This window comes from Simochromis diagramma, unplaced genomic scaffold (assembly GCF_900408965.1).
Source record: "Simochromis diagramma unplaced genomic scaffold, fSimDia1.1 OVJJ01000501.1, whole genome shotgun sequence".
In the NCBI taxonomy this organism is placed as follows: domain Eukaryota; kingdom Metazoa; phylum Chordata; class Actinopteri; order Cichliformes; family Cichlidae; genus Simochromis; species Simochromis diagramma.
In genome coordinates, this window is record NW_024387320.1 from 2,550,970 (window position 1) to 2,564,445 (window position 13,476).

Consider the following 13,476-nt stretch of genomic DNA (forward strand, 5'->3'; position numbering starts at 1 on the left):
AGGGAGTATAATTTCTGAAAGGAGAACCCAAGCTCTTTCAGTCTACCATGGCAAAAATAGCTTCAGTCCAACAGTATTTCCAATAGAGATCCAATATCCCTTTTCTTCTGTTTATTCATTTTGACACCCAACTCCTTCACCGCAGACTCTTGCCAATTTCCAGTCTTTCTGCTCTGTTGTCAGGCTGTTCCCTCGTCAGAGCTCTAATTGCAAGCTCTTCCCTGTGAATGTAACGGCTTTATTTAACAATGGCCTCACTCGAGGAGCTTGACTGGCACCCTTATCTTTGATTGGCACAAGAAGGAATAATGTTGCTAGTATATACTAACCTATTGTCTCCACTCCATCATCTCTTTTGCTATTTCCCTCCTTTTGTCCTCTGTTTCCCTGTCCTTGATTTCCAGTTCCTTCTCAGAGCAACAGAGTGCTTTTTTTGCTGACAGAGATGTTACCAAGCTTGTCATGTGGAAAAGTAGAGGGATGGGGGGAATGATTAGAAATATGAGTGAATTGCTTTTCTGCATCCGGATTGGCAGTAATGTTAATTCTCTTATCTCCTCCCTCCAAACAGCAGGAGAGCGAGCCATTTCTAAGCTCTGTCATTCCCAGCCCATTTCCAAACCCCTTCCAGAAACCATTGACACTCCAGTTCTGGTAAATGTTTGTTATTGACACCCTAGTAGGATTAACTCGCGGTTCAGCGTGGAAAATACTACAGCTATATTTCCCAAAATTTATAAAATGGGAATAAAGATTCAAATATTTGCAGATCTTTAAAACCCTTTGTTTAATTGTAAATAGGACAGAGGCTAAAATTCATATTTCAGTTGCTCAGCAGTTTAGAGGCTTCTTTTTTGCACTTTTTGTTCCATCCCAACCAAATGTTTTCAGCAAGCAACAGGAGTTGACTGCAGGCAGGTCATTTTAGAACCCAAGCTCTTTAACTATGAAGCCATGTGACTGGTGTACATTTAGACAGGCCTGTCCTGACACAGGTGTCGTCGAGATGGCAGCATCTGTGAAAGCACGATTGGTGCCTTCACAGACATGCAACATACACTAACACACCCCCAGTGTCACTGGAAATGTTGGAATTTCTGTGAAAGTCAGATTGTTCCTCTTGTCTTTAATCTGGAGGCTCTGTTTTAGTTCCTGTCAAAGTTTCTACCTTTTGAAACAAAACCACTTCTGTTTTTTTTTTCCTTTTATTTTCTCATTTTCTGTGAAATGCTAGCTTTCAGTCTTGTGCTAGGAGAGGAATGGAATCACGTGATCGACTGGAAGCAGGTTCTCTTGCAAAATGTAATTTCCTGTCTTACTGCTCAAAATCCAGCACGGGTACAGTCGTTGAATTAACCCACTTTCCATGCTTGTAAATAATGAATTTAGAACTTGTGAACTCCGAGTCCTTTGAAGTCAGACGTTTAACAGCAAGCCTCTGGCTGCACTGAACTTCACTTGACATCAGTTGAAATCACTCTCTCTGCCTCTCTGCTAATAATGCAGTGCAACCCCCAAACATCACAGTGGTTCATCAGGCAACTGTTGCTTAGTCGTTTAGTGCATTATAAGCTAGGTCCCAGAAAACTGCTCGTAATATTAGCAGGAAATGTATTACGTACTCTTTATTTTGGGACATTCATATTTGCATTCATCGGGTAGATTTTCATCCCCCTCGCTTTTTCATTCAACCTATACTTTTGACAAATTTATTTTTTTTTATATATTCATTTTTGTTTTTCAGTAGAATGAAAAGATTTTCTGTGCTGCACATTACTTAAAATCTTTATGAAATCATGATTCCTTATTTTCCTGCAACATCTGCTCTTTTTGTAAAAGCAAGCAAAATTGTCACAAAAGTAAAACATGGGAACAGAAGAGTAGGTTGAAGGTCTAAATGGTTCTATGTGTACAGAGCAGATTGCACTGCTGTTCTGAGCTGTGGTTGGGGCTATGGCTATGATCCGACTACAATCGATTTCAGTAAACGTAGCATTTTTTTTGTCTAGGCTACATAAATTGTCAGAAGAACAGCTGTAGACAGCTGTATTGATTAAGACAGAAGCTTACTGGTCTGTCAGACATACGTTGGACTGATGCCTCATTGTATGCGAGCTGTCAGTGCTGGTTAGCTTTTCACACCGAAGGTGTCCAGCTCAGCAGTAACTACCCCAGGGACAGCTTTCAACACACATTTACTAGTTGTTATTGATTTTTAGCAGTCACTGTGTTTAACAACTGCCATTATGAACCACAGGGAGTTTGGCATTAACAGATTTCCATCTCTGGGATGTCTTTGGTGGATCCATCATAATGGTGCTGGCTTGTGTGGGGCTCACAACTCAACTTTATAACCCCTTTGCACTACGTTTGACTGCCAGACAACACAAACCCATTTATATCTGTCAGCAATTATCATGTGTGATTTATGTCACTGGATTGGTGGTGCCTAGTGCTCCTGCTTCATAATCTGTGTCTGTTGGCTGAGGTCTGTGTGCCATGATACCTTTTTTTGTTCCTAAATGACAGTTGGTTGTTATTGTTAGAACTTGTACAGCTAAACCAGCATTTTTACATTCACATCTCTGCTGATTTCCTTCTTGTGACTGTTTCACTCTCGGATGAAAAGCCCTGTCTTATAACAGTATCAGGTGCAGGATTATGTCCTGCTTGTGCAGTTTTAACCTTCTCAGAATGGGCAGCAACATATTTCCACAATTTTGTTGTACATGTACAGTGACAGTAAAGGGCTGTTCTATTCTCATATTCTATATGTTTAAATGTTTTTTCCGGATGCTTTTTGTAGAGGTGTATAGGTGTGGATGTTTAGAGAGGACATAATGTATCTGTCTGTCAGGTAATAACTTCATTCTGCCGCACATCTATTTACCGCTACCGAATCTTGATGGTAAACGTGTGGATTAGCACACTTCTTCTCTTCCCACTGTGTAATACTCACATGCATGCTAAGAGAGGCACCATGAGAACTGCTTTCAGGTTTATTAGGACGTTTTGCAGATTACGACTGGGTGCAAAGCACCATAAGTGTTTGAGGGAGTGAGGGTGGAGTGTGTGTTTGTGTAGTTGCGGTGTGGGTTTGGCAGAGGGGGGATAATTGTGCCCCCTTAATGCGCACTCCCACTCTGACTTACTCGTCATCATCTCATATCTTGCTCTTCTCAAGCTGTGTTTCACATTGTGATAAGGCTTTTTTTTTTCATGAATAGTCATGAAGCACCAGCTGATAGTTAATGTTAATTAATTCTCTTTGTTAACCCCCAGCTCACCCTCATAAGTGAGCAAAAAGAGCTCCCACTGGATAGCACAGATGGATGCACAATGAAGCTGTGGATCTCACTGGAACACATTTTCAGATCAGTCAAAACTGAATTCAGTGTCCCTGAATCAGAAATGTTCCCTTTTCATTTTATTTATTTCTTTTAATAAAATACGTCTGTTATTTGTAAGACAACTGGACAGATAAAGTTTATTTCGAAGTTTGTTTTTTCTCATGATTTTGCTGATTGGTTTTCAGAGCACTAAGGTTAACAGCTTTCGTGCAGTTCAGTCAGCTTGCTCCCTCTTTGCATTTTCAGTTTTCTTTTCTTTCCCCAGCCCCTCCATCGCTGCCTGCCTGAGGACTAGGCCATAAATCTCTTTGCCACACTCCAAACAGGTCGTTAGAAATCTATTAACTATAAATATTAAACAAGGACCGTCAGTTAGAGTCTCTCATCCCTATTGTCAGATCTCGTCCTTCTATGAGAGCTACATTGACTTGCTTTTTTATGTTTTAGTCAAACAGCAGGAAGCATTTTATGGTTGGATGCTGACAACTGGCAATTACTAAAAAAAAAAGAAAAGAAGACAGCGGGAAGGCCCTGTCAGCGTCACTGTAACTAGAGTACATATTGCTCAGCTTGCACACCTTTGTGGTTTACAGGTTAAGAGGTGCATTTTTGGTGGGGAATTTCCTTTCAAGAGAAACAATAAACCATAGAGTGAACACTGATTGTTGACGACTGTCATCAGGCAATCATTAAAGGTTCCAGAGGGAGGCCTCTTGTGTTATCTTATGCTCTGACAGCATCCCTGTTGAATGAACACATATTAATCTTGTCACACACACACACTGACCTGTGTGATCCCAGGCAGTGTTAACCAATGCACCCACTTTTTACTGCCCCCCCCAGGCAGTGATTTAATAATGGCTTTAATTCAGTGTATTGTCTGTTAGCATCTCCATGGCGCTGCTCAGGTATATCCCTCTGGGAAGCCAAGATAATTACTCCCAATTTATCATCTCTTCAAGTGTGATGAATGGCTCAGGGTACATGCTTAAACAGAGTTTGCTCGTAAATTATTTTTCTTGTCTTTTTTCTGTCCTGCGTTTGGAAGGCTGGAGTGAACGTTTTGCTTCAGGACATCAATGGAAACATTCCTCTGGACTACGCCATTGAGGGGACGGAGACCAGCTACATCCTCCGAAAACACTTGGAGGAAAACGGTAAAGTTGGTATTTAATGTGTGTTAACTCTTCCCAAACAAATCCAATGGCTCACTTCTGTTATGTCACACCCTTTTTTCAAAGAGAAAAAAAAATCCTAATGACTACATTTGTCTTGCTTGGGACGTATTTGGATGTTATGTCATACCTGCAGCTAAACATGAGTTGCTCTGTGTGTGTACTTGTGCATGAAGGTGAGGCACACCCACAGGCATAATTGTGGTATATCGTGAATGGGACACTAGTCTCTTAAAAAAGGTGAAGGTTAACAGCAAAGTAGGAAATGAAAGAGATAGAGGCGCAGGGAGAGGAAAGCGGTATAGGCAGAGACGCGTGAGGGCAGAAGGAGAAGAAAATATATAGAAAAAAATATCGAGAGACATGCAGAGAACGAAGAACGGGAATCATGCTGACAAAGCTGGATAGAAACAGATGATGACAATGATTGAGGGTTTTCCCTCACCCATCTGCCACACATGAGCCTGCGCTGAATAACATGACAAATGCAAGCTTGTGAGTGGAGACGGCGAACTCATCGAGCTCAGACCACCCTGCACATGGGCGCACATCCAGCCTCTGAGTCTTTTGAGTCTGCTTCTGTCTGTCAGCCCCTGTGGTGATCCCCCCCGCCCCCCACGCCAACCTGCAGCACCTCTGACCCTCCCCCGTCAACCCAACCCACCACCACCCATCCACCACACCACACCGCCCAATCGCATTTGGTTTTGCCACCATAAAACATACTTTTTCTCACACAGCCTCGCTCAGCCTCTGTTGCTATAGCAACCTGGCTGCATGCGCTCTCACCCCATCAAGTTTGCGTGGTTATAGGAGAACGACAGACTTTCCGTGTGTGTCTGCATCAGGATATTTTTTGTACTCCGCCATGCCATCGGTTTCTTTAAAAATCGTCTAGCTCATTCTCACTGTTCTCGTTAAGTCACTGATGGTTTAATCCACCACTGGATTCCCACAGTTTCTGGCAAGCTGTGGATTTTTTTTTACTATCAGTATGTCTTAAAGGCCTCCACACCCAGAGGCTCTAATTTGTTTGCAAACACAGTCCTATTGATTACCTGATTTAATCACGGCTGTTTGGAAAAGTCCTATTAGTTAGTGCCCTCAAGCTTATCGCACTGAAATATAGATTGACTGACAATCAATCTACATTATTACAGCAACCAAAGTAAGGTGTGCAGTGTGTATTTAATTATGAAAAGATACATAGATCTTCATTGTTTGGGATAGATGCTCTTGTAAACCTCTGTTTGTCTTTGATGGCCTGGTTACAGAGGTCACAGGGTGGAGCAAGTGTCGGTATTTTAATTTTCATTGTTGAGCGCACGGCCAGCTCTCTCCTTATATGATGTCGTTCACAACTGCTAATATAAAACAACGCGTGAATCTCAGATTTAGTCCCGTAAACAGTTTAGCTCTGCAGGAGTGGGCACTTGGTTGTAGCTCATTCCTTTAGACTGCAAAAGTCAGTAAACCACTTTGTTTTTTTGTTTTTTTTTTCATATTTTTATTGAGAGACAAGTGTACATTAGTTTACAATGACAATACAATCTGTTCCCCTCACATATTTTTTAGTTTTTCTTACATGAACAGATACGATGATACACACACACACAGGCACACCCACACACACGCTTAAATAAAATTGAAAAAACAAACAAACAAACAAAACAAAACCTAATAAGAAACCCAAAACAAACACAAACAACAAACCCCAAAACACACACACACACAAAAAAAAGGGGGGGGGGGATATGATATTAATCAGCTGGTAGAGCGTTTAATGACTTGCAATAGTCTACGAAGGGGCCCCAGATACGATAAAATTCTCTGTATTTGCCCTTCGCCACAAGGCCTATCTTTTGCGATTTAAGAAATGACATCACATCTCTAAACCAAAAAGAAACTGAAGGTGGCTTTGAAGATTTCCAAAGGAGTAAGATGCAAAGTCTAGCCAAAAGTGATGTAAAGGCTAATATTTTGAAGCGTGTAGGGTCGGTTAGACCAGTGTTGACTGGAAGCCCAAAAACAGCTAGAAAAGGGTCCATGCAGATTTGGGTCCCAAGAGCCTTGGAAAGAATAACTGAATACTGACTCCAGAAGCCATGGAGTCTTGGGCACAGAAAGAACATATGGCCTAGGTCACATGGGGTGGCATGACATCTCTCACACTGATCCATCACTTGTGGGTAAATCTCAGACAGATGAGACTTTGAATAGTAAACCCTGTACAACACCTTGAACTGGATAAGTTGTAACCTGGCACAGGACGTACTATAACGGACATTGGATACTGCTTTCTCCCATTGCTGATCCGAAAAAATTACTGCTAACTCCCGCTCCCAAGCCCCCCTAATTTTAGCAACTGAATGGACATTTAAATCCATAAGTTTTTTATATATTAAATATATAATTGACTTCTTATTGGGTTTAAGGGATAAGAATTCCTCCCACGGTTGGACATTTGATAGAAGAGGGTAGGAGGGGAAGAGAGCAGAAGTGCAATGCCGTGCCTGAAAATAACGGAATAGATCGGTAGCCGGAAGATTTGTTTCTGAACACAGGTCTAAAAAAGTTAAGAAAGTGCCATCTTTATAGAGATCCTTAAACGTATTAATACCATGACATAGGTACCATCAATGAGGCCAGGAGTAAACAGATGGTTCTGCGTGATGGGCATGTGTACTGATGCAGAGACGTACTTAAAATGACTCCTGAATTGTGACCAGATCCTTAGACTAGACTGTACCGCGGGATTTTGGGTGAAATGAGAAGGCTTAAGTGGTAGTGGAGAGAACAATAAAGCTTCTAAGGATGAGGAAGTGCACAACAGGTGCTCCAGTTTGCACCACAGCAGTTCTTGAGATTCAAGCCAATGGGTCAATTTGTGAATATGAGAGGACCAATAGTAAAATAAAAAGTTAGGCAAGGCAAGACCACCATCAAATGTCAGTCTCTGTAATAATGATTTCCTCACCCTGGGGTGTTTCCCTCCCCACAAAAACGATGTAACTAGCTGGTCTAACTTTTTGAAAAAAGCTTTAGGTAAAAATATAGGAATACTCTGAAACAGAAATAACAATCGAGGCAAAATGTTCATCTTTACAGCATTGATCCGACCAATTAGGGACAAAGGTAGCGATTTCCATCTCTGAAAATCAGATTGAATTTGAGTCATTAAAGGGGAGAAATTGGAAGAGTATAGAGAAGACAAAGTACGAGTCACGTTAACTCCCAAATATTTAAAGCCGGCAGGGCTAAGTCTAAAAGGAATGTCAGATTGTTTAAGTGTAAGACTTAAAGAATTTATGGGGAAACATTCACTCTTAAGAAGATTTATTTTGTAACCTGACAGAGAGCCGAACTTGTTTAATAGAGACAAACCACTTTGTTTTAAGCAGTTTAGTCTAGTAAGTTTAAAAGAATATGTATCTGGCTTTGATTTATTGCTGCAGTTAAAAGGTCAAAAATTGTCTGGGATCAAACTACATCAAAAATGTTTATTTTATGTTAACATTTTTGCACAGAATAAGTAAAACAAGTAATGGCTCTTTCCAGACAAGCTTAGCTGTAGACTCAAACCTTTTGTCAGCCAAGAGCTTTATTGAATATTTCGCTTAGTCTAGGGCAAGGCATGTCTGGGAAACTAGCTTACAGTGTATTTGTCAGTGAGATGTAGGCTTTTCCCCTTTGTTGCGTTAGCTGCTTCAACCTTCATGCAATGCTGAGTTAACCATTTCCTGGTTCCAGTGTTATCCACTGAAATATGAGTTTTATCAACATTCCCGTTCAATTCTTTGCAAGATAATGAGTCAGATTATTTGGAACTATTCCTTTAAGCATGCCAACTAAAGACTTACTGTAACACAAGTTTCTCAGTTATGGTGGTGTGTTTTTTTAGGTGTGGATGTGTCATCCATGCATGCCATGAAGATTCAGCGACCCAGCATCATGCTCTCTGATGTTAGACAGCTTGTAGCCTCAGGGGGAAGCCTCAATCAGCCCAATGAAGAAGGAATTACTCTGGTATGTAAAAGCACATATGTGTTAGGATGTAAAAGCTTTCTGTTGCACTTAAACTTACAATTTCTCTTTGCTGCTCTCTCTCTCTGAAGCTCCACATTGCATGTGCGAGTGGTTACAGAGAAGTGGTGTCTGTGCTACTGCAGAGCGGTGCAGATCCTCATCCTGCTGACAACAACTTTTGGACCCCTCTCCACCTGGCTGCTAAATATGGACAGGTAACCCACAGCTGCACAGAAAGCCAGCATGTTATGGACGTTGATTAAATAGTCCCCTAAGTTAAACTCAGTAATGAAAAGATGAGAAAAAATTGTGATAGATTATTCCAGAGAGAAGCGCGCCTCCTGTTACCTTATACACACTCTGATAAGCTGTTCTTCTTCGTTCAGTCGATCAGAAACAGGCACACAGGAGGACTCTGTGTATGAATTTGTTACAACAAATGCATACAGCACTCTAGATTAGCAGTTTAATGGCTTCTCTCAGAAGAGAGGAGATTGATTTCCAGATGAGATGGTGGAACAGGAAGGGAATAGGATCTGCTGGTTTGGGAGGGTTCCAGCTTTGAAGAGAGGAGACTGATCACATTCAGATCTTGCTGACCCAACTAGTTATTTAATTACATTCTGGGCTGTGTGCTTGGCTGCTGACAAAGAGAATTTATTCATTTGGTGTGTTGAGTCGTTCTGTCTTTGGTTTATCTGTTCTCACGCTATGTTTTTTTCCTGTGTGTTTTAAAAAATATTTTCTTTAACTCTGTGCCTTTTAGCCTTTCCCAGTTTCATTCACAGGGATCTTCTGATTTAGTTTTCTCTCTCCCCTCTTACTGAATTCCTCTCTGTAGTTGCTTCATGATCAGATTATAGCTATTCAGTAAGCTTAAATGTATAACTCCACATAATTCTCTTTTTAAATTGAATTTTGACCTTCTTCCATGTCTTTGTTTTTACAAAAGCCATGCTGTGTGTGTTTGTGAGTGTTCTATGTAATACGTAAGTATATTTGACTTAAGAGTGTCAGTGTGGAGGATTGGAAAATCGATTAGGTTTCCCTCGCAGTGCGTAATATCCTTAGCCATCAGCTCTTTACTGGTGCCAGTGCTTTCTTTCCTGCATACAAACTACTCCCAGAGCCTGCTTAACATTTACCTTCTGTTGTCTTCTTCTTATACTGGTTAGTGTGGCTGGGACGAGACTTTATGGCTGCAAATGTGTGCAAGTATCCAGCTAAGTAAATCGTTAGTTCTGCTAGTAAGAAGTTCTTCTGACACGAGTCCCAAGCAGACGATTTCTTTGTAAAGACTCGCTGGAAACTGTGCATTAGACCTAAAAACCCCATGTGGAGTGTGGTATTCACACTAGACTGACCCTTTAAGAAGATGTATGACCTTATTACTGTAGCTAATTAAGCTTACCTCTCTCGGTCTTGTGATAAGTTAGACCCTGGCTCTTGGCTTCCCTGATTTGACTCAGGGCTTTTCAACTTGTGTTCTCTCGAGGGAGACATTTTTAAATACTTTTGTGTTGGATTTTGCAACTAAGTGACAGGGTATTAAAATGCGGCGCTGCAGGGATTTGGATTAATTTATTCAGTTTTATAATGAAGTTACACGTGAAGGCTGTGGAAATATAGCAGCATCATGATTTTATATAACAGGTTCATTTTTCTGAAGGACTTTAATGTTAATGTCAGGTTTTGCATTGTGTGACAAATATTAAAGGGACATTTGGGCTTTTCCCCAAAACTACTCTGTCTGTGGGAATCTACATCACCACTGAGTTTGCCTTGTCCCTGCTGAACCGCCGTGTACTGATAGCCATTTCGTAGTGCTCCTTTAATCTTTGACCCACTCAGGAGTTCAGATCTCGTGGTGCTGCTGACGAGCTGTCAGTATTTATAGAGTGCGAGTGTCGCTGACGGCGTTTGTGTACAGTAGAGACGCTGTAAACTGATTGCTGAACAGCTGTTGACATGGGTCAGAGCAAGTCTACAGAATGTGCTGAGTCACTCCCCCGTGTACTTTGATGATGCCTTGTTGCTATGCAGTACTTCAAAGAATCTGAAATGTGAACTGTGACTTACAGAAAAGTATGTTGGTACATTTGGTATTGGAAATGCATGAAGTTGGGCAGTAGTATTGAATAAAATGATAAACATCAGCACTCCAGAGACCAAGATATCCTGACCTTTGGTAAATCGCAATTTGATTGTGTCATTTGTCAGACTCTTTTCACATTGTTGTTCCCAGGACAATCCCCAGACTTGGAAACCTCTGGCCCTGCAGGAAACAAAACACAACTGCATTTATAAGCTTACAAAACTAACCTTGACGTGTAAAATCTATGGAGGGCCTTGTTATTGATTTCTTTTCTTTTCTTTACAAAGTAGAGGTCTAAAAGTTTCAACACTGCGCAAAGTGTACAGAAGAGCAAAATGGGAAGACATTCACAGATCAATAAAAAATGTGTCTTCAAATTGTGGAACAATTTCAGAGTAATGTTCCTCAATGTAAAATTGTAGAGACTCATAATTGTCTCATGAATATCTCATAATCTACAGTACATAATATCATCAGAGGATTTAGAGGATTTGGAGAAAGCTCTGGGTGCAAGGAACAAGGCTGTAAATCAGTATTGGATGCCCGTGATCTTCAGCCCCTCAGACTGCACAGCATTAAAAACAGGCACGATTCTGTAATGGTAATCTCGGGGCTTCAGGAACAGTCTGTGAACACTGTTCAAAGTGCTATCCACAAATGCAGGTTAAAGCCCTATCATTGTGAAGAAGAAACCAAATGTGAGCGTGATTCAGAAACACTGATGTCTTCTCTGGGCCAAAGCTCATTTAAAGGCTTTACATTTTCTCACTTTAAACATTTGATATTATTCTAAGCCTCTATTATCTATCTGTGGGTTTATGAGTCTTATAAATCATTCTGCTTTTATTTGTATTTTACACAGCATCCCAAGTTTTTTTGGAATTGGAACATTTAAATATTTTGTTCTCACTAAAGGACACTTTCTGTTTATTGGTAGTTTTGCTGGATGGTAACCTTTAGTTAGAACATTATTATAGTTATTGCTGCATAAAAATGTAAAGTGCTCTCTTCTAACAGCGCTTGTTATGTTAGAGTTAAATGGAGCTGTCCTTAAACTCATTGCATCTCTCCCACGTTGCAGTGAAAAATTTAATCCTTCTTTCCAGTAATTTGAGTCCCACTAAAAATACCTGCTGTATACTAATCCAAAATACTTTATCCATATCAAGCTGTGCATCACACTTTGTGAGCAAAGGGTGGTGAAAGAGACAGTCGCTCTGTGCAGAAATGATAGTAGACAGCTATGGGGTTCTTTCACTGTGACATGTAATGGGAGATGGGCTCATTATTAAAGGAGCTCTTCGGTCAGAGACAACACTTGCGTAGACTTGTGATGTGTGACATATGCCGTGTGTAACATCTGCGAGTTGCTAGTACGGTTTGTCTCGGTAAACCGTACTACATTTTTGCATACCCAGTCTTCTCTTCACGGTAACTATAAATGTAGGTATAACCGCCTCATCTCCTGTGACCTTGTACAGGAGGATGTACAGATCTGCAATGACATGTTTTTGTAGGTTTTAATGGAAAATGGTTGTGTTTGTCCCATCTCTTACAGACAAGCATTGTTAGCCAGCTCCTAAGGCATGGCGCGAACCCGACTCTGCTGAACTGCAACCAAGACAAGCCCTACGGTAACGTATTTCACACAAATATACACGTGTGCCTAGAAACACACACAGACGTGGCAGCGGGAATGGGCAAACACATTTGAGAGAGTGGGAGGTAATGATGCGAAAAGAAGTAGGGGCATAAATTTTGTCTTATTCAACTCAGCCCATTCAGAAGCATTAACAGTCACTGTGATGATATAAAACAAAGAGGCATGCACAAAAAGAAAACAATAACACCCTGTGCTAAACACAAACACATTTTTGTCCTGATTAAATTTGGTTGGTAGCAGTAATTATATACCACCGGTGGAAATCATTTGCTAATGGGCATAGAGGTAGCATATTATTACCGAAAGCATGTTTTTTTTTGTGTGTTTTTTGTCTTTTCAGCACTAAAAGAATAATTGGGTGTTAATGCTGCAGTAATAATAGAATCAACAGAGACAATTAACCGTTGAGCACATTTGATTCACTACTATAGAAGTGAACATTTCCTGGGTGACAATTCTCCATCCACAGGGGAAGAGGCGTCACGCAGTGGTTTAATGATGAGCTTGAAAACGATGCGACTCATTTGCTATGGTCGTCTAGCTCACCAAAATCTGATGAATTTTGTTGTCATGTTACAGCTGATCTTTCCTATGAAGGAATGTTTTGATGTTTGCTCTTGAAGTTGTGTCCTGGAATCCAAATCTAACCGTGCTGAATAAACAGCTCGCTGTCAGCACTTAGGCCTCAGTCAAACAGGCCTGTTGGCAACCATCGAACAGTGGTTTGACTCAGTCGCCAGTAGTGCGCATGGAAGATGTTGGCTTTCCGTGTGAAAAGTGGGGTGCAAACTGGAAACGGACAACATTCACCTTGAAAGTAAAAGTTGTACTTTTATAAATGTGTTGGTTATAGCTGTGAGGTTCAACTTTTATTTTGAAGATGGATTTTCTCCATTTCTGGTTTCCCTCCCACTATTTCGAAGAGTAAATAGTGAATGTTTCCATGCAAGCATGTTACCAAGCAATCACAATGAGGTGTTGGATGCAGGACCCATATTTCCGATTTCACCCAGTGAGAGTCAGCCACTACTAGCAACCACTTGCCAACTGGTTGGGGAATAAGAATTTTTGTCAGGAGATCGCTAACCAGCCTTTGGGCCTGTGAGATTGAGGCCTTACATTAAAAAACCTGTAATTTTAGAGTTGAAGCCATTACTGGCTAATGAT

The 13,476-nt window shown here is 40.8% G+C and overlaps 1 protein-coding gene across 5 annotated transcripts in view; it reads left to right on the forward strand.

The window, feature by feature from the left end:
• The window catches only part of myo16 (myosin XVI), a 104,373-nt gene that overhangs the window by 36,713 nt on the left and 54,184 nt on the right, over positions 1-13,476 (forward strand). For all 5 annotated transcript variants that reach the window (XR_005692196.1, XM_040005452.1, XM_040005453.1 and 2 more), the window contains exons 5-8: positions 4,399-4,507; positions 8,427-8,551; positions 8,641-8,766; positions 12,205-12,280. Coding sequence is in view for 4 of the 5 variants with exons in the window: in XM_040005452.1 (XP_039861386.1) it covers positions 4,399-4,507; positions 8,427-8,551; positions 8,641-8,766; positions 12,205-12,280 (436 nt within the window). In the remaining variant the exon portion in view is untranslated. The remainder of the gene's footprint in view (positions 1-4,398; positions 4,508-8,426; positions 8,552-8,640; positions 8,767-12,204; positions 12,281-13,476) is intronic.